The sequence below is a fragment of the Mirounga leonina genome, unplaced genomic scaffold (genome assembly GCF_011800145.1).
Source record: "Mirounga leonina isolate KUSES-001 unplaced genomic scaffold, KU_Mleo_1.0 Mir_154, whole genome shotgun sequence".
NCBI lineage: Eukaryota > Metazoa > Chordata > Mammalia > Carnivora > Phocidae > Mirounga > Mirounga leonina.
In genome coordinates, this window is record NW_023270389.1 from 64,803,280 (window position 1) to 64,823,853 (window position 20,574).

Genomic DNA, 20,574 nt, shown 5'->3' on the forward strand with positions numbered 1-20,574 from the left:
AAATCTGGCCATGGTTTCTGCACCTGATGTACACACAATAAATGTTGGTTGAATAAATGAATACCTGTCTCTCTCAATCTTTCTACATCGAAGCCCTACTAATTAGAGTCTAGGCCAACTTCCTCCTGAAGACTCCCTCTTTGAGAGGAGTGTTAGACATGACCAATAGGCTGTAACCGAGGACAAGAGTCTTTTCTTATTTCTTCTGCCCCAGAGATAGTTCCTTTCCTCATTTACCACGTGTTCTGCAATTAAACTATTTATCTCCCAACTAGGGAGGGCAAGGACCTTGTCTTATTAATCACTGTGTCTATTTGAAGTCTTGACACATAGCAGGTTCCCTGGAAATGCTTGCTGAACAGCACTGAATGAAACAAGGTATTTCCATGTGTCTGATACAAAGGCATACAAATAGTTTTAAAAATATTTTTTGTTATTTGAGTAGTTTTAGATTTACAGAAAAGTTAAAAAGCTAGTACAGAGTGTTCCCTTTTATCCCTCACTAGTTTTCCCCATTGTTAACATCTTACACTACTTTGGTACATTTGTCACATCTAAGAAACCAGTATTGGTACACTTATTAATTACATGCCCCACTTTGTTCGGATTTCACTAGCTTTCCTCTGATGTCCTTTTTCCGTGGCAGCGTCCCATCCAGGATACCACATTACATTTTGTCGTGTCTCTTGAGGCTCCTTGAGTCTGTGATGTCTTCTCAGATAGTCCTTGTTTTGGATGGCCCTGGCAGTTTTGAGGAGCACTGGTTAGGTATTTTGTAGAATATTCATCATGCTTAGACTGTGGTTATGGGTTTTTGGAAGGAAGCTCACAGAGATGAAGTCTTATCACATCATATCAAAAATACGTGCCATTAACATGCCTCATCATTGATGATGTTAACCTTGATCATTTGGCTGGAGAAATGTTTACCAGGTTTCCCCATTGTAAAGCTATCCTCTCCCTCCTCTTTCCATATTCTACTCTTTGGAACAAGTGTGAACATTAATAAAAGGAAACCTCCTCTAGAATGGAATGGGGGGAGGCCAGCAGGGGGAGGTCTCACTCCCTGCCACTCTTGTCAACTGCAGACCCAACAGGGACAGAAGGACCTTTGCGGTGGTTGCTATCCCAACGGGAGGAAGATAGACTTCCCTGGAAAAGGCCAGCCAGTGAAAGACTGTCACGCTCAGCCAATGAGAAGCTATTACACTCTGAGCTCCCAGTTTATTCCAAAGAACTTTTTGTTTATAAAATCCTTCCTGGTCTCCCCTTTTCTTCTATAAATAAGGCCTCCCCTCCTTTGTTTTGGAGACTTGCATCTGATTTTGCCATAGCTCATTTGTCCGGGATTGCAATTCTCTGCTATTTCCGAATAAACCCATTTTTGCTACTGAAATAGCTGGCACAAGTCACTAAGCAAACCCTATATCCAAAGGGGAGGAGGTAAGCTCCTCTCCTGGAGGAGGTAGTAACTATCCAATTATTTGGAATTCTTCTGTGCTGGGAGATGTCTCTTCTCCCTCCATGCATTTACTAATTCATTTATGTGTATTAAAATGTTTCCGGATATATGAATAACACAGCTCCAGAAACTTATTTCTTTTGCCTTTGGAGGATCTCTCTAACCTCTCAGCTCAAAGGCAGGCTAGCTCTGGGAGTTGCTTTTCCCCAGGGAGCGGCAGGCCAGTGACAACCATGAAGGGGGCCCCAAGTCCCTGGGCGGAGGGCGGAGGGGCACCAGGGCGCTGCGGCCTGGGGCCCCAGAACCCACTCGCCCTCCACCTGCTCTGGCTTCGCGAACACTCCTCGGCCGTGGCGCTTGGAAAACAGTTCTGGGGTGCGGGGTCCCTCCACACATCAGTAATTGCTGCCAACTCCTCCCTTGTGCAACGCCCTCCCGGGCGCAACAGGCGCGGGCGCGGGCGCGGCGGCGCGCGCGGGATGTCGGGAGCGCGGCGTGCTGGCTGCGGCTGCTACGGCGGCGGCGGCGGCGGCGGCGGCCACGGCAGAGGCAGTTGCTGCGCCCGGTACTGAGGTCGCTGCGTGAGGCGCAGGCGCGGTGGACTCAGCCCTCCCCGGGCTTCGGCTCGCTGTGGGCTCGTCATGGCGACAGAGGCGAGGCCCTTCCACCTGGTGGTGTTGGGCGCGTCTGGCTTCACCGGCCAGTTCGTGGCCCAGGAGGTGGCCCGGGAGCAGGTGGTCCCGGAGCAGAGCCCCCGCCTGCCATGGGCCGTGGCGGGCCGCTCCCGGGAGAAGCTGCAGCGAGTGCTGGAGAGGGCTGCCCTGAAGCTGGGTAAGGGGGGGGGGTGCGGCTTCCCGCTCGGTCCAGGGGTTCGGGTCGTCCGCAGCGAGAGTTTGTCCTTGGGGGGGGCACCCCGAGGGCTGCCTGGGCCCGCCGGACGTCAGGAGCGGTGCTTGGGGATGTGGCTTTGTGCCACTCCCCACACGAAGCACAGCAATAAATGCATGTCTCCTCTGTTGAATTCCCTCATTGGCTTGGCGGGTCCCGCTGGCCAAGCAGCCGAGGACTTCAGTTCTTCCCTGGCCGGCCCCGTCTCCCTCTTGGGCAGGGGTCCCTGGTGGGGCTGGACGGCTCTTGGTCATGGGGTCGGACGGGAAAGGAGGACATTGGTTTCCTCGGGACTGTTTGTCCTCTCCCCTCGCCTTGGGTTTTGGCGGCGGGCGAGGAAGCTTCCCAGGTTTTGGTAACGTTGTGGCCTTCGTTTTTCAATTTCTTTTTTGCTTGTAAGAATTCGCCAGCGGGCTTACTCTTTGCTGCGTTTACTTACTCTTTTAGCATTCGTTCAACATAGTTTTACTGCGTGGTCTTTTCTGTGCCGGGTCCTGTCCTAAGTGCTGGGGATACGGATGTGACGGAGCGAGACCGCACACACACATTTAGGACTCAGGAGCCTTTAACTGTGGCTCCTGCCCACCCGAGTGTCCCTCATACAGACAGGTGCACCTGCATTCTTCTGTTTCATCTTCATCTCACTGCTGAGTCCACACTGAGCCCTTTTGCTGCCACCACCAATGTACAGTCTTGATCAAAGAGCTTTTTGGTGTTTTTTGTTTGTTTTACTTTTTCAGAAGAAATAATTTCACTGTTAAAATATATTCTTCCATTTCTTTTTCCTGCTCAACAAGACTGTACAGGTGCAGCCTACCTACCTAGCATCTGTAATGCCCAGGTTCAGTTATTGTGGGACATACACTTTGATCCATCAAACTTGCATTCCGCTAATTCCAGTGATTTACTTATTATAAGCCTATAATGAGTGTTCTTACCTAGACTGTGCTTTCTACCTTAGAGTCTTTTTTGTTCTCATGTTGATGTTAAGAACCCCTTTTTACCCCCGTATTTTGTCATATATAATTGGTTAGTAATTGATGAGCAACTTTTTATAATGGATTCTTGGCAGAGAGGAAATCACGACTGTCATCTATTCAGTATCTAAATGATTGTAAAATTGTCATTTTACACAGGGTTATCATTTGCACGTTGCTTAAGTTAGATTTTTTTTTTAAGTTTAATGATTTTTTTTTCTAGCAATCCGTAGTGTTAACTCCATTTTCCTCATAGCTTTTTCTTTTTTATTACCTAATTTTAAAAAGTTTTATCTCTTGTCAGTATATTTAGTAAATCTGCCATCCCTGATTACTATAAAAACACAATCTGGAAGATATAATACTGTATCAGGATTTGCTTCAAACAGTTATTTCTTATTTCAGGAAGACCAACACTCCCATCTGAAGTTGGAATAATAATTTGTGATATCACGAATCCAGCCTCACTAGATGAAATGGCTAAACAGGCAGCAGTTGTCCTCAATTGTGTGGGACCAGTAAGTCATCCACCCCGTTTTGTGTCGGAACAAACAATGTATTCATTTCCAGCAGAATCTGGTATTTGATATTCCAGAGGAACATAAGGACAGGGGACAGAAGAGTTGGTTCAGGGCTTCAACCCTGTGTGGGGGAGTTTTCACTCCTCGTGAGGAGCCAGTGGATGTGACCAAAGTCTCCTGAGAGAGAGACAGGCTCTCTGTGACACCACCTCAGGGACTGGGTGCTGGGTCCTTCATTGGTTACAGCTATAACTGCCAGCTTTTTTTTTCTTACAGAATGCTTCTTAAGTAAAAAATGCTTGAGCATATATCCCTAATATATTTTTTACTTACTGATGAATGATATTCCTGTATTATTTATTCAATACATATTCATTGAATGTTTATTACATGTAAACTGCTCTAGTGTGGGTACCTGGGACGTAAGGGCGAACAAAACTGAAAATCTCTCATGGAGCTTACAGTCCAGTGGGTGAGACAGAAAAATAAGGTTATAATTGTAGGTAGTGATAAGCGCTTTGAAGAAAAATCAAGCAGGGTAAGGAGACAGAGAGATTGGCGCATGAGTCTCTGTGAGGTGGATGGTCAGGACCTGACATTTGTGTCGAGCCCTGAGTGAGGTGAGGGGGTGAGGTGCAGGGGTAGTTGAGGAGAAAGTTGCTCCAGGGAAGGGCAGCTACAGACATTCTGAGATGAACATGTGTTTGAGAGAGGGCAGAGGATGGAAGGTAGGTGGGAGAGGAACCCAAGAGTTAGGTCAGAGGGTTTGAAGTATCGCAGAGTCTTTGAATGGTTGAAAGCAAGAGCATGAGCTGATTTACAGTTTTGTAGTTCTTTGTCTTCTGAGAGAGGAAAAAGGGGAAGTGGGAGACCCGCAGGGGAGTGGTCTAGGCAAGTGGAGCACAGGATGGGGGTTTGGAAGGGTGGTGAGAGCTTTTGGAGTCAGAGGATGCTTTGAGAGGAAAACCAGCAGCTTTTGCTGTTCTGGACGTGGAGAACACACTTTTGGTCCGTGTCACAGGGTGAGTGTTGGTGACATTTACTGATCTGAGGAAGCCATCACAATTGCCAAAACATTTGAAAACTAAGCATCTAGGAGATTGATAATAATGTTTTAAATGAAAGCAGAAAGGTTTTTTGATTATCCAGTAAAAATGTATTTAAATTGTTTAGATTAATCTCATTCCTAATTATTCCTAATTAGCTTTGGTTCTGTGCTCTCTTGCTGCAACCATTCTCTTATGTATATCCTCGGCCAGCCTCCTTGCCCTTCCCACCCCAGTGCTCTGGAGAGACCCAAAACTGGTATTTGTGTGTGTGTGTGTGTGTGTGTATGTATTTTATTTATTATTTATTTTTTAAGTTAGTTTCAGAGGTAGAGTTCAGTGATTCATCAGTTGCATATAACACCCTTGCTCATTACATCATGTGCCCTCCTTAATGCCCATCACCCAGTTACCCCATTCCTCTACCCACCTCCCCTCCAGCAACCCTCAGTTTGTTCCCTAGAGTTCAGCATCTCTTATGGTTTGCCTCCCTTTCCATTTTCATCTTATTTTTCCTTCCCTTCCCCTATAAGCCTCTGTTTTGTTTCTTAAATTCCACATGTGAGTGAAATCATACGGTATTTGTCTTTCTCTGACTGACTTATTTCGCTTAGATTAATACCCTCTAGTTCCATCCATGTCGTTGTAAGTGGCAAGATTTCATTCTTTTGGATGGTTGAGTAATATTCCATTGTGTGTGTGTGTGTATATATACACACACACATATGTATATACCACCATTCATCTGTCGGTGGACATCTGGGCTCCTTCCACAGTTTGTCTATTGTGGACATTGCTGCTATAAACATTGGGGTGCAGGTGCCCCTTCGAATCACCCAAACTGATTTTTCCAGCTATTCCAGCTTCGTGTACCTTACCTGAACTTATACCCTCTGTTAGCCAGTAATCCAATAGCTCTGCGTGTCTGGAGAAACATGTATTCCCTTGCTGACGGTCCTGCTTTAAATATGTGGTGACAAACCTCACGTGGGGCCTCAGCACGTCCAGCAACCCTACTCCACTTGCCCAGACTGTTCTCTCTCCTGCTGTGTGAATCAGCAGCTCTGTGTCCTTTTTCTTCACGTTTTTAGCCTCCCATCCCTCTTTCCTCACTCATCTGATGATTTTATTTCCTTTTTTTTTTTTTACTATGACATTAGAAGCTGTTGAAGGAGAATTTCTTCACCTGCACACCTGCATTACCCTGACTCTGCCCTACCTGTTTTGAGGAAAAACTGTCCCTGCTCCTCATGGGTGCAGGATTTGAGGACCTCATGTTGACATTTTTATCACATTTTCCCTTCTACTGGGCTGTTTCTTTGCCCCTTTTTCAGCTAAACTCCTTGAAATCGTTCTCTCTCCTTCTATATCCACTTGCTCAGCTCCCACTCTATCCTAAGCCACTCTTGCCAGGCCTCTGTAAGCCTCCCTGCTTCAGGGAGCCTGCTCTGCTTCGCCCTCAGCTCCTCACGCTCCCCTTAATCCGAGCTCTCAGCATTTGTCCCCCTCGGTCACGTCCTCCTGCTTTTGGCTTCTGAGGTCTGGCCCTTCCCTGGTTTTCCGCCAGCTCTGTCCCCATCCCTTCTGTTGGATCTTCTCATCTTCCTCTAAGTATCAGAGGCTCAGAGCTCGAACCTTACAAACTCTTCTCTGTTTACACTCCCGGAGCCAGGCTTTTAAAAAGTATATTATTAGTATTGTAATAAAATACACATAACCAAAATGACTATTTTAGCCATTTCTCAGTGTACAAATCAGTGGCATTTGGTACATTGACAGTGTTGTGTAACCCTCACCATCTTATCTCCAGAATTTGTCATCATCCCAGACAGAAACTAACTGGGTCAGGTTTGTTTTCATTTGTGTTTTTTTTGAAGAGAGATCTTTGGTGCTTCCTACCTGACTATTTTGGGCCAGCATTTTTGAACAGCGTAGTGTAGTGAGTGAGACTCAAGCATTAAAAAGAAGACGATCAGATAGCCTAGAATAGAAAGTAGCGTGGATTATACATAATATGGGTAAGTGCTGGTTCATGAAACTTGCGTTTCAGTTTGATATATTTGTGTATATATAGGCTGCCACGTGAAGTGGATTTCTCAGCGTGGGTTGTGGTCAAAAAGGTTTTGAATGCCATTTGTATGCTGATGATGCCAACATTACTTCCAGTGAGGACTGCCCCCTAAACTCCAGATTGGTAGATCCAGCTACCTTCTTGATGTTTCCACTTGGATGGTTTATGGGCATGAGTCTCTAGGTTTTTGCCCCCAAACCTGCTCCTTCCTAGGCTCTCCTGGGATTGGCATTTTTCACTTTGCCAGTTTGGGATCATTACCGGTTTCTTTGCAGGTTTTTCTTTGTTTTTACTTCTTTGTCCATTTTGTGATGATTTATTTAGTTAAAAAACAGATGATATCTGTAAAACTACTTAGGCATATGTAAACAAGCATTAGGTTGAAATATACCTAAAATGAATGAATGAATGAGGGAGTTGCTGTGGGCCCCTCTGCATGTGGGACGCTCCCACGCTGCCCTCAGAGTCCCTTGTGTAGCTTTCATTCAACAAGGGACCACATCACGTGGCCCAAGGAACGTGCCCAAGTCAATTCATGTATTAACTGTTAATAAAACTTCATTTTTTTCTTTGTGTTTCCTATAAGAAGTAGCATGAATAAACATACTGATATTTATTTCCATAACTGAGGGAATGGGTCTGTGGGCCCCTTGATGCAAGCCTGCCCACGTAGGAGACCCCCGTGTTAGAACATGGAATGCTGAGAACAGTATTCGGTTTTGATCTGTAAGCTAAATTGGCTTTGCTGGGGAGAAATGTCTCCTCTGAGATCAAGGATTGTTACCGTTTGTCCATTTATCTCATAAAAGCACAAGGGTAGAAAGTAGAGAAAAAACAACAAAAAAATGTATCAACATAAGGACATTAGTGCCGAAGTCTCAACCTCAGATTGCCTGGAGGAGAGAGAAGGTGGGCCAGTTGAGACGGAATACAATGTGGGGAATGGGGGGATTGTGGTGAATAGGGAGGTGCATACTCTTTGCAGAAGGAGCTGCTACTATTTCAAAAAGCTCATTAATGTTTTACTGCAGCTCACCAGTACTTCTAGATGAACCGGGTAGCTGACAGGCTGTAGCTCACTATCTGAGCATGGGGAGTTAACCCAAGGCCAGAAGGCTGATACTGGAGGGGTCAGGAGCTAACCTGGCAGCTAGAGCAGAGGAGGGGGCTCCAGGTAGTGGAGGGTGAAGAAATAGCACGATTAGGAAACTATAGGGAGTTGCAAGCTGCTAGAATATGGGGATGAAGGGGTTGTGGTGTGACCTGATGCTTTTTGTGACATGCTAAGACATTTGGACTTCACACTATAGTAAATACAGGCACTGCAGAGCTAGCGAAGGATTTTAAGAGGTATACATGTGTACATATGCACGTGCGTGCCTGTGTGTGTGTGTGTGTGTGTGTACGTGATAGAAGCAAAGATGACATCAGATTATTTTAGAATAATAATTTGGTGTTTCTTTGGACATGGAGCTACCTTGGCTGCAGGGAAGCCAGTTACTGTGTGTAGTAAATTGCATGAGAGGTGGTAAGGGTGTGAACTCAGATTTGGATGTGTAGAGGGGAGGGAACTGATCTGAGATTTTTAGGGAACTAATTCGATAAAACTTGGTGACTTCCAGGGTAGGTGGAGTCAAAACAGCTTCTGCGTTTCTCACTTGAGAATTTTGTGGAGAGTGACGCCATTCACAGCAACAAAGAAACGTTCTTCTCTTCCTGTTAGTCTTCATTTTGGCTAATAGGACCAGTAGCCCCGTGTCCGTTGGCCCCGTTGTCTGTCTAATCAGCAAGCCCAGTCATTTCTACCTCTTTAATAATCTCATCCTTGGTGTATCCATCCCCTTCTTCGTTTAGCCCTTTGTCATTTCTTCCAGCCATGGGTTTCATTTTCTGGTAGTGTGGGCAGAGTGACGTGTGTTTTCTAGAAGTCTTACACCACTGTCCTATTTAAAATTCTCCAGGAGAGCCTAGTAATCCTGATCTGGCCCCGGCGTTCCTTTCCAGGCCCATCTCTCGTCACTTCCCTTTCAACTACTCTGAGCTTTGGGTGCCTTTACCCTTTCTCACACCTTCACATATACTTTTCCCTTTTCTGGATTTTTCTTTTTCCTGGCAAATCCTTATTCTTCAGAATTCAACTCAAATGAATCACTTGTTCTATAAAACTTACCATTTGGTTTTCAGTTAGAGGTTAGCACATGTTCCTTTAATTCCATTGTGCCTTCCTTTACTCTGAAAAGTGGCATGGCGCTGTTACGTGATTTTCCTCAATTTATCTTTTGGCTCCTTTATTAATATTTGATTCTTAATAACCAAGACTGTACTTGCAAAACTCAGTGGTATTTCATTCAAGATTGCTAAGTTAAGTAAGGGGCGCCTGGGTGGCTCAGTTAGTTCTGTGTCCGACTCTTGATTTAGGCTCAGGTCATGATCTCAGGGTCATGGGATTGAGCCCCAAGTTGGGCTCTGCGCTCAGCCCAGAGTCTGTGTGAGATTCTCTCTCTCCTTCTGCCCTGCCCCACTATGTGCATGCATTCTCTCTCTCAAATAAATAAATCTTCAAGCTTGCTAAGTAAGAGTAAACAGTTGGTTTTCTTTATTCCCCCCAGTATCGATTTTATGGAGAACCTGTAGTAAAAGCATGTATCGAAAATGGAACCAGCTGTATTGACATCTGTGGAGAACCTCAGGTATGTAAAATGGAGAAGAAAGAATGGCATTAACAACACAACTTTCTGTTAGAGTGGAAAATATTTAGTGCCGCCTTGCAGACTATTTTAGAAGTCGGTGACTCCTCCCTTGTGCTGATGGCTTGAAGGAGAGTGCGATAGTCAGGTCTTTTCTTCTGTTTTCTTGAAGTTTTTTCTTCCTTACCACCTCATTTATTCCAGGTCTTTTGTATGTAGGATGTGCTGGTTTCTGTGGCTGCCGCATGCTGTGAAAGGGTTTAATTAAAATGGTGCGCTATGTGTAAATTCTTTGAATCTCACTTTTTCTTATGAATTCCGTTTTTGTAGTCAGACACCTTTATAACAATGCAGAAAAGGAAGTGTAAAATCCTCCAAACGTAAACATTTTAGATATTCACACTTGAGTGCTCACCCCACACCCGACACTCTGCTAATACAGCATTTTATGTCATTTGAATGTTCCACATTCCCATAAAGTCGGTATCGTCTTGCCTATTTTGTGGATGAGGAAACTGAAGCTGAGGGGGGTTAAGTCATGCAGCTCAGAGTCCTGCCACCACTCAGTAGAAGAACAGGACTCCAACTGAGGTTTGCCTGATTGCAGGAAGTGGATGTTAGTAAGCACCAAGCTACCCCAGCTCCTTGAAAACCGTCACCTCATCTGTCCCTGTGGTCTCTGCTGTTATCATCACCAATATGCCAATATAGTAATGTACTGGAAAATACTAGGAAAATGTGAATTACCAAAAGTGATTCAAGAAGAGGTAGGAAACCTGAATGAAACAGAAACCAATTCCGGCCTAATTTAAAAAAAAAAAAAAATCCCAGAGCAAAGAAAATGATGAAACATTTCTAAGGTATCCTATAAACTACAATAAAAGTGATATCAAAACCTAGTAAAGATCCAGACTATATAAAGGACTCTTAAAAGGCAATAATACAAATTCAAATCACCCAATTAAAAATGGGAAAAGGGATGAGTAGAGACAAATGTTCTGTGCAGAAGAATCCCAAAAAGCTTGTGTAACTACTCCACCCTCGAGGAGAGGAGCATGACTCATCACCCATTCTTTGGGCACCACACATGGTCACTCCCTCCCCAAAAGAACAGTACGGATGGGAGGGAAGAAGAGAATAACTTTATGGTGGCGAAACCTGAAAAATACTACCTCAGCCGGGTGTTTAGGGCCACCATCCACACTGATAAGTCACGGTGATGGTATGTACCCTTGATAGAATGTCACGAAATGCACTTGACCCCTGCGGTCTCCCCTCCCTCCTCAAAGCAGTAATTCCACGCTAGTAAGGAGAAAAATTCCAGTAGAGGGGCACGCTACAAAATACCTGATCAAAGTTCTCAAAACTATCAGGGCCCTGAGAGTCCGAGGAGACTGTCACAGCTCCCAAGAGGAGCCTTGGGACACATGACAGCTAAATGTAATGTGGCATCCTGGTGGAGAAAAAGGACATTAGGTAAAGACTAGGGAAATCTGGATAAAGTATGGTCTTTAGCTAATGATAATGTTATCAATATTCATTAAGTGTAGCAGATGTTAATGGAAAAGCTCTAACAATAGGAGAAACTGGGTCGGGGTACATGGGAACTCTCCACTACTCAAATTTTCTGTGAATCTTTTCTGTGAATCTAAAACTGTTGTAAAAGTAATTTCTAAAAACAGAGGACTTGAACAGACATTATTCTCCTTTTCCATCCCCTCCTCTCCTACCACTTTCTTCATCCTAACTAAATATATGTGTGCCGATGCATGTCTCTAATAATGTCCCTCTGAGGAATATGATTTGGGTGATGTTTTCTTGCTGTCTTTGTATTTTTTTGTATATTAATTCAGGTTTTCATAATATTACTTCTGCATTTAAAACTCATTCTGAAAAAGTTACTAGTGTCATTAAGTCAGATCAGCCTGTGCCCCACACTGCTTGGCACGTGGTAGATATACAGTAAATATTTGCCAAATAAGTGAAAAACATTTCCACAGTTAATATTTCACTAAAAGCCACATTGGTTAGCATTTTCAAAATGTAATTCCTTTGTCTTTTAAGGTCTATCATTTAATGCTGATTTAAATATTTCTGTATAGCTCTGATTCAGATTTTTGTCCTGAATTTTTTAGTTTCTGGAATTAATGTATTGGAAGTATCATGAGAAAGCTGCAGAAAAAGGGTCTTATATCATTGGAAGCAGTGGTTTTGACTCCATTCCAGCAGATCTGGGCGTAATATATACCAGAAATAAGATGAACGGTAACTATCAATCACTAAGCAGTAATTGAATTTAACAATAGAAAATCTTCATGTTTATAACTGTGATGAACTAAAAACTAGTTGGGAAGAGAAACATAACTATAAATGGGTAATGTTAAACACATGATTTGTTCAGGGCATCTGGGTGGCTCAGTGGGTTAGGCATCCAAATTTTGATTTCGTCTGGGTTGTGATCTCAGGGTTGTGGGATCAAGCCCTGTGTCAGGCTCTGCGCTGGGTGTGGAGCCTGCTTAGGACTCTTTCTCCTCCTACCCCCACTCTCCCTCTCTAAAAAAAAAATTAAAATTAAAAAAATTTTAAAATAAAAAAACTCCACATGCTTTAGTGTTTAATACAGCTATACTTGTTATAAAATCCTATTGACACAATTTTTTGAGATGTGGTTAGTACTGTGTGTATTCCAAAGTGAGGAATTATCCATTGTCTCAACTTAGTTATGGTTAAAACAGTAAAATTTCTGGAAAAAGAATTTCTGACAGCCATTATAATTCAAACTTGCTTGGTTTAGGAACTAACACATTTAAGAATATAATTTTTGAAGCTATTATAATTAAAGGTTTAACTTTTTTTAAAGATTTTATTTATTTGAGAGAGAGCGAGCGAGAGAGAGAAAGAGAGCATGAACTAGGGGAGAGGCAAAAGGAGAGGGAGAGACAGACTCCCACTGAGCAGGGAGCCCAATATGGGGCTCGATCCCAGGACCCTGAGATCCCTGAGATCATGACCAGAGCCGAGGGCAGACACTTAACTGACTGAGTCTCCCAGGTGCCCTATTATGCTCTTGAAAGCTTTTTGATGTAAATAATACCAGTTTAGAACTAAAAACCCTTTATCTTAAAAAAAAAAAAAAAGAAAAATCAATATTATGGTAAAATAATGGAAGTTCCTAATGCCATGCATGTTTTAAAAGGATCCATTTAGAAAATGACATGAAACAGGTAACTCCAGTGTCATATAAACTGTTCTAGAGCTTAAAAAGATGGCAAGTGTTTCAATTTATATTGAAAAGTTAACATAACTCAAGCCAAAGCCCCAGATAGATAGCACCAAAAAAGATAGCACCAAAAAAAAAGAAGAAAACTACAAATCAGTCTTGCTTTGTGAAATTAGTAGTCAAAAAAATGCTAAATAAATTTTAATAAATCTTCAATGGCATTTTAAAAGAATAATATATCAAGACAAAGGCTTATTACAAAGTTATGTAATCACATCAGAATATCGAAGGTAAAAAGCTAGATGGCCATCGCAGTAAATGATTTGAAAATTCATGCCATTTACTGATTGCAGATTTTTAGGAATTTAAGAATAGAATACTTTATTAACATAATTAATGTCGGAAGGCAATAGCCAGTATCATACTCAGTGATGAAATGCTAGAACCATTCCAAATAAAAAGAACATGAACATCTTTTTTTTTTTTTAAAGGTTTATTTATTTACTTTAGAGAGAGAGCGCATGAGTGGTTGGGGAGGAGGGACAGAGGGGGAGGGAGAGAGAGTCCCAAGCAAACTCCATGCTAAGTGTGGAGTCCGACGTGGGGCTTGGTCCCAGGACCCTGAGATCATGACCTGAACTGAAATGAAACCAAGAGTGGGTTGCTTAACTGACTGAGCCATCCAGGTGCCTCCAATTGAACATCATGGACCTGGTAGGTCTCCATTTATCAAAAAAATACTTTTAAGTCTCTAAAGTTCAGACATTTTCTTCATGGTAGTTATACGTATTTTTTACTAAGGTTTTAAAATATTTAATAGTTTCTGTTATTTTGAATAGTTCTTTTTTTTTCTTTTAAGGGAGAAATAATACTTTAAACCTTGTTTAAAAACTTTGTTTTCAGATACTGAACCCTAAGAGGGAGCATTTCAACAAGTATCCCCACTGATTGTTTGGTGCAAGTGGTCCACATGTTAACTGCGTGTGGCCTTAGGTGGTCCACGTTCTTTCTGTGGCTAGGATAGATCATGGAGCCATAAACCCAGGCTGCCTTCTCTTAGCAAACCTCAGAATCATCCCAGGGCGTTATACTTCATGATCTAGGTGTTTGTCAGTGGTCACCTAGCGACATTTAGATGACTATGGTTCTCATCATTGTTGATGATGTGGTTGTTCATTCTCTTTCTCAGGGTCAGCTTTCTAAAGGCTCCATGATTTCATTTTCTCTTGGTATTAAAACTAGGAACACCAATCTTAAGAAATTGCTATATTTTGGGGCACCTGGGTGGCTCAGTCACTTAAGTGTCTGCTTCTAGCTCAGGTCATGATCTCGGGGTCCTGGGATCAAGCCCTGCATCATGCTCCCTGCTCAGTGGGCCATCTGCTTCTCCATCTCCCTCTCCCTCTGTGCTCTCTCTCTCTCAAATAAAAAAAAAAGAAATTGCTATATTTCATTTTATCAGATTTTGAGATTTAGTCTATTAGGTTTTTCTTTTGTCTTACTGCTCTTGAGAAACTCAGTGATTAATTAACCACTATGCCTGTGTTTTAGCCCTTGTAGTTATGTAGTTGATATCTCCCTCTTTTTCTGGCTTTGGTTTTCTATTATTATTTGTATTATTATATTTTTCTTTCTTTTTTTTTTTTTAAGATTTTATTTATTTATTTGAAGAGCGAGACACAGCGAGAGAGGGAACACAAGCAGGGGGAGTGGCAGAGGGAGAAGCAGGCTTCCTGCCAAGCAGGGAGCCCGATGCGGGGCTCGATCCCAGGGCCCTGGGATCATGACCTGAGCCGAAGGCAGACGCTTAATGACTGAGCCACCCAGGCACCCCTTTTTATTTCATTTTAACAGCCTTATTTTAAGTATTTTATAAGCCATCACAGAGGCCATTTCGATAGGTTTTCTGCACATTCATTATAAATCACTACTATGAAGCCACCTTGAAAGCAGTCATACTGGAAAACAGAATTCATCCCACAGATGTAATTTTGAGAACTGTGTGCTGATGGCCTTCCAGCGAATGAGTGAACTAAATTGTTGCCTTGTTGGAAGAGATCTTTGGTGGCAGTTTGAATACTAGAAAAGATTTTGCCAGTATTAGCACTTAGACTTTATTCTAAACTGCTCTTTCTGACAACTTACCTCGCTTCAGCTGCTTCGTAAGTCTGTTTTCAGTCACATAATGAACCTATTACCAGTACAGATTTTCTGACTGTATCTGCTGTAGTCTTGGTAAAAGTGGTCCCTAAATAAATAGGAATAATTTGGGGCACCTGGGTGGCTCAGTCAGTTAAGCATCTGCCTTCAGCTCAGGTCATGATCTTGGGGTCCTGGGATCGAGCCTTGCATCGGGCTCCCTGCTCAGCGGGGAGTCTGCGTCTCTCTCTGCCCCTCCCCCTGCTGATGCTCTCTCTCTAATAAATAAATAAAATCTTTAAAAAATAGGAATAATTTATTACTGCATGCCTTAGTCACATGGATTTTATCTGATTTGGCTTTCCTGTTCTGCTGCTCTCGTAGGCACTCTGACTGCTGTGGAAAGTTTCCTGACTCTACATTCCGGACCTGAGGTTAGTTTTTCTGTTTCTCTGGTGTTTTTTAAAATTAATAAAAACATTTTGGAAATGACACATGCCTCCTAAAAAGATTTAGATGAATTAAATTTCATATATATTTGTAATTTTTAGGGTGTGAGAGTCACTATGTTTGATTTTAAAAAGTAAAGATGGTAGCTTGCTGGGAATTAGACTCAAAATAGAATTTTGTTAAAAACAGCTGCACAGGTCACTGCATTAGAATGAGTTACCATGATCCCAGCACCAAAATCTCTCTCATTGTTGTGTAATAAACGCTGTCAGCCATTTCAGTCCTCACCTTAGTCCAAGTCTGTGCACTTGTGTTGTGCACCTCACTCACAGCCCAGTGCTGTCGTGGCCGTAAAGAGATGGATGATGTCATCACCGACTGTCCAGCCTGTTTGGGACATGAGACCTGAGGTGGCTGCGTTCCCAGAGGCCCATGTTTACGATAGGACTTTTATCATCAGTAGTGTTTGACCCAATTCTAGGTCTACACTTAAGGTTCTCTTTAAAATCCATTCATCTGGGCATCTGGGTGGCTCAGTCGTTAAGCATCTGCCTTCGGCTCAGGTCATGATCCCAGGGTCCTGGGATCGAGTCCCACATCGGGCTCCTGTTCGGCGGGAGGCCTGCTTCTCCCTCTCCCACTCGCCCTGCTTGTGTTCCTGCTCTCGCTGTCTCTCTCTCTGTCAAATAAATAAATAAAATCTTTAAAAAAAAAAATAAAATAAAATCCATTCATCCAGCAAGTCTTCTGTGGTGGTGCAAATATATATAGGAGTGCAAGGTAGTGTGACACAGAAATGAAGAAGATGCAAACCTGTCCTGAAAGAGATAATAACGTAGCTTGGCAGGAGAGAGAGATGTTAAAGAGATCAGATAAAATACTGTATTTTTTGAGAATGGAGAGTAAATCCAGCTAGGAGGCCAGAGGTAAGAGCTGTCTGGAGAAGCTGGGCATGGACTGAGTTTTGGAGGTTGGTGCCATGGAGCTGGGCTAAGGGGGAGGGAGTAGCATTTTCAGGACATAGCTATGGGAGGTATGGAGCATGTGCAGGTAAGAGTAATGGTTCTAGTCGTCCAGATTGTGGGATCAGGTTAATAAACACAAAGAGCTATATAACACATGCTAAAATCCGTGGTTACAGAGAATGCCCACTGGAGAATCAGAATAAAGGGAAGTGACAGAGGGCCTGAGTAACTGGGGAAGGCCTCCTAGAGGCCTTGCGGATTTTAGCTGTGAGAAGGGAATAGCATTTGGAAGATCAGAGGCAGTCACCTGAACATAGGCTCAGAAGCAAGAATGAGATACGTACTTGAATCTGGGGAGCATGGGTAGAAACCCAGCTCCACCCAGTTTAAACCAGCAACACGAAAAGGAGCTGACTGATTCTGCAGGTGGATAGTGTGGAATTTACTGATGTCTGCATTCATTTCTGCTGGGTCCCTTTGTGTGCCTCTCAGCATGGCATGGAAGGTGCTGGCGGTCAGGGGTACATTGTCCTTAAAGTTCCTCATTTCCTGGGAACAGCTAGCAGAGTTGATTTATCACATGGTAGGAAAGATCAGTCAAGTATTGGGCCGTTCAGCTATTCTTGAGCCCATCAGTATGACCTGGTATAACGGTGCAGTCAGATTGCCTAGGCCTGGGTCACAGGCCTCTGGAGGGGGGACCACAGAGTCAGGCCCATCTCTCGAACATGGAACATGTTCCAGATAGGAAGGAGAGTTTTATAAGCAGAAGATGAGGTAGAGGGTTGCAGGGAATTGCTGCAGGACCGACAAAACCCAGATGTCACAACAGGGAGATTGTGAGAAAATTGGTAGAGGAGAAAAGAGGCTGCTTTTGAAAGAGCAGCAGGAGATGCAATTGGAAAGATGAGCTGATGTAGGGAAAGTGTCTATCCTTTACTAGAGGGATAGAAGAGCCCCTGATGGTTCTTACTGAGTCGAGCCAGATTTTGAAGCAGGACTGCCTGGCCTCAAATTCTGGCTCTGCCACTTACCAGTGACATGAGCGTGGGCAAGTAGCACACTATCCTCATGGTGCCTTACTTCCTCCATCTGTAAAAGGAGATGGTAATAGTATCTACTTCATATGGTCACTGGGTCAATGAGTATAAATCAGAACAGAGGTGGGCAGTTAGCAGATTGCTTAGTGAGTGTTATTAAGTATTATTTTTGTTAACATTATTCAAACTTAAAGTTGGGGCTTAACTCAGGACAAGAGAGTTGAAGCATCCATACGAGTGCAGCTCCCTCTCTCATTCCCCCGAAAGCAAAATCCACAGTCTGAATTTGATGGGACAGATTCTGTGTATCCCTAGTCACTGAATTGTCCTGCCCCTCCTTATCTTTCTTTTCCCCTGGAGGTTTTTATTTTACACACAAAATTGTACCACAGACCACATGCTTGAATTTCAGAGGATTGAAATCATACACTGTAGAATAGTCCTGTCAGTCCGGCCGGCCTTCCCACAGTGATGGAAATGTCCTGTGTGTGCTGTGTGGGGGCTTATTACATCGTGGCTGTTGCGGCTCTAGAGCAGGTCAGCCTGTGGCCTTTTTTTTTTTTTTTTTTAAGATTTATTTATTAGAGAGCAAGCATGAGTGGGAGGGGCAGAGGGAGAGGGAAAGAGAATCTCAAGCAGACTCCGTGCTGAGCGTGGAGCCCAACACGGGGCTCGCTCTCACGACCCTGAGATCACGACCTGAGCAGAAACCAAGAGCTGGATGTTTAACCGATTGATCCACCCAGGTGCCCTGAGCCCATGGCCTTTTTTATATGTCCATGAGCTAAGGATGGTTTTACATTTTTAAAGGGCTATAGTAGAAACACAAAGATGAATATGTAGTAGAGACCATCTGTGCCTGTAAAACCTACAAGTTGGACCTTTCAGAGACCGTTTGCCAACCTGTCCTAGAGTGTGCTTTATTTTTTCTTTTTTAGAGACTTTTTATTTATTTTTTGACAGAGAGAGAGACAGCGAGAGAGAGAGCACAAGCAGGGGGAGTGGGAGAGGGAGAAGCAGGCCTCCCACCGAGCAGGGAGCCCGATGGGGGGCTTGATCCCTGGACCCTGGGATCATGACCTGAGCCGAAGGCAGACGCTTAACGACTGAGCCACCCAGGCGCCCCTGGAGTGTGTTTTAGACTACAGTGCAATTATACTAGAAATCAATGAAGAGATAACATGAAAATCTCTGTATATTTGCATATGATGAAATGTATTTTAAATTTATGTCATTAACCCAGACCTTTTTTTCTAAACTCAGACTTAAAACATCCAATCACCTAGCTGACATCTCCACTTGAACACTCGATAGATCTCTCAGACTGTGTCTTGTCCATACTGACCTCTTGTTTCTCCTTTCCAAATGTGCTCCAGCCTCGGGTCATTTGTATCCATTTCAGTTGGTAGTAGCGTGTCCTTCCACACAGATCAAACAGTGTGGGCATTGCTATCTCTGTTCTCTGAAACCTAGATCCTGTCTGTCAGGAAATCCTGTTGATTCTGCCTTTACAATATGTGAGAATCTGATCACTCTTCACCATTTCTCTTTCTCCCACCTTATTCTTGCTACCACCTGTTCCTGTAGAGTCCATGCTCGACAGCCAGGATGATCCTTTTCAGACCTCACTCGGATCTTGTCCTTCCAGTCGTGTGCAAGAATATAAGTGACGTGGCCCCTGTCCCCTCTCCAGCCTCCTCTCCCACACATCTGTGCATTCTCCCTCATTTACACTGACCTTTGTGCCCTCCTCGAACACGCCAGCACACTGCAGCCTGTCTGCTTTTGTGCTGGCTCTCTCCTTTTCCTGAAAACACTTCTCAGAGATGTTTGCATGACTGACACCCTCATCTCCCTCAAGTCTTTTCTCAAATGCCATTTTCCTGATGAAGTCCCATTTAAAACTGCAAACTTAATTCCTTTGCCCATCATTTTCAGTTCATCATATCTACTCTTTTTCTTTTTTCCTATAGTACTTCGCACTTTCTAAATCCTATGTATTGTATTTTTTATTGAGTTTGTCACCCGCTCTGGAATGTGAGCACCACAAAAAGAAGGATTTTTGTCTATTTAATTTACCAAGCACCCAGAATAGTGCTGGTCACATAGTAGGAGCTCAGTAAGTGTTTGTTGGCTGACTTGAGTGGACAAGGCTAACTTAACCTTAATTCTAAAACCCTACAAGAACAATTCCAGAAGGCAAAAGTCCAGTCCAGTTTCATGTTCTAGGAACATAGATGTAAAAAATCCTAAATAAAATATTAGCAAATTAAAAGCAGTAATACATAAGAATACACTTTTTTTTTTAAAGATTTTATTTATTTTTTTACAGACAGGGAACACAAGCAGGGGGAGTGGGAGAGGGAGAAGCAGGCCTCCCGTTGAGTAGGGAGCCCAATGCGGGGCTTGATCCCAGGACCCTGGGATCATGACCTGAGCCAAAGGCAGACGCTTAATGACTGAGCCACCCAGGTGTCCCAAGAAGAATACATTTTGACCAAGTTAGTTTTAGAGAGGAATGGAAGGGTTAATATTATGTAATCGCTATAATCCACCTCACTAACAGGTTAAAGGAGGACAGTCTTATGATCATCTTGATAAAGAGAGAAAAAGTGTGGTAAAATGTACTATCTACTCATTAAAACTTTTTTTTTTAAAAGATTTTATTTATTTATTTGAGAGAGAGAGAATGAGAGAGAGCGAGCACATGAGAGGGGGGAGGGTCAGAGGGAGAAGCAGACTCCCTGCTGAGCAGGGAGCCCGATGCGGGACTCGATCCCAGGACTCCGGGATCATGACCTGAGCCGAAGGCAGTCGCTTAACCAACTGAGCCACCCAGGCGCCCTCTACTCATTAAAACTTAACGGCAAGCCAGGAGTAGAAGGGAAGATTATCTTTTTTTAAAAAAGCTATAATAAAGATGATACCCAGTGTTTAACATTGAAAACTTATTCCTCTCAGTTCAGGAATAAGACCTGGGTGCCCATTACTTCAGCCAGATTGTAGCCAGAGCAGTAATGCAGGAAAAAAGAAACTGTATATAGGTTAGAAAGGAAGAAACAAGGGGTGCCTGGGTGGCTTAGTCGGTTAAGCGTCCGCCTTTGGCTC

At 43.3% G+C, this 20,574-nt stretch overlaps 1 protein-coding gene across 1 annotated transcript in view; it reads left to right on the top strand.

The window, feature by feature from the left end:
- Nucleotides 1-1,991: 1,991 nt before the first annotated feature.
- SCCPDH (saccharopine dehydrogenase (putative)) overlaps nucleotides 1,992-20,574 on the top strand; it is a 38,561-nt gene continuing 19,978 nt past the window's right edge. The window contains exons 1-5 of the mRNA XM_035010993.1: nucleotides 1,992-2,293; nucleotides 3,733-3,845; nucleotides 9,575-9,655; nucleotides 11,788-11,917; nucleotides 15,396-15,445. Coding sequence (XP_034866884.1) covers nucleotides 2,104-2,293; nucleotides 3,733-3,845; nucleotides 9,575-9,655; nucleotides 11,788-11,917; nucleotides 15,396-15,445 — 564 coding nt within the window. The 5' untranslated portion in view covers nucleotides 1,992-2,103. The remainder of the gene's footprint in view (nucleotides 2,294-3,732; nucleotides 3,846-9,574; nucleotides 9,656-11,787; nucleotides 11,918-15,395; nucleotides 15,446-20,574) is intronic.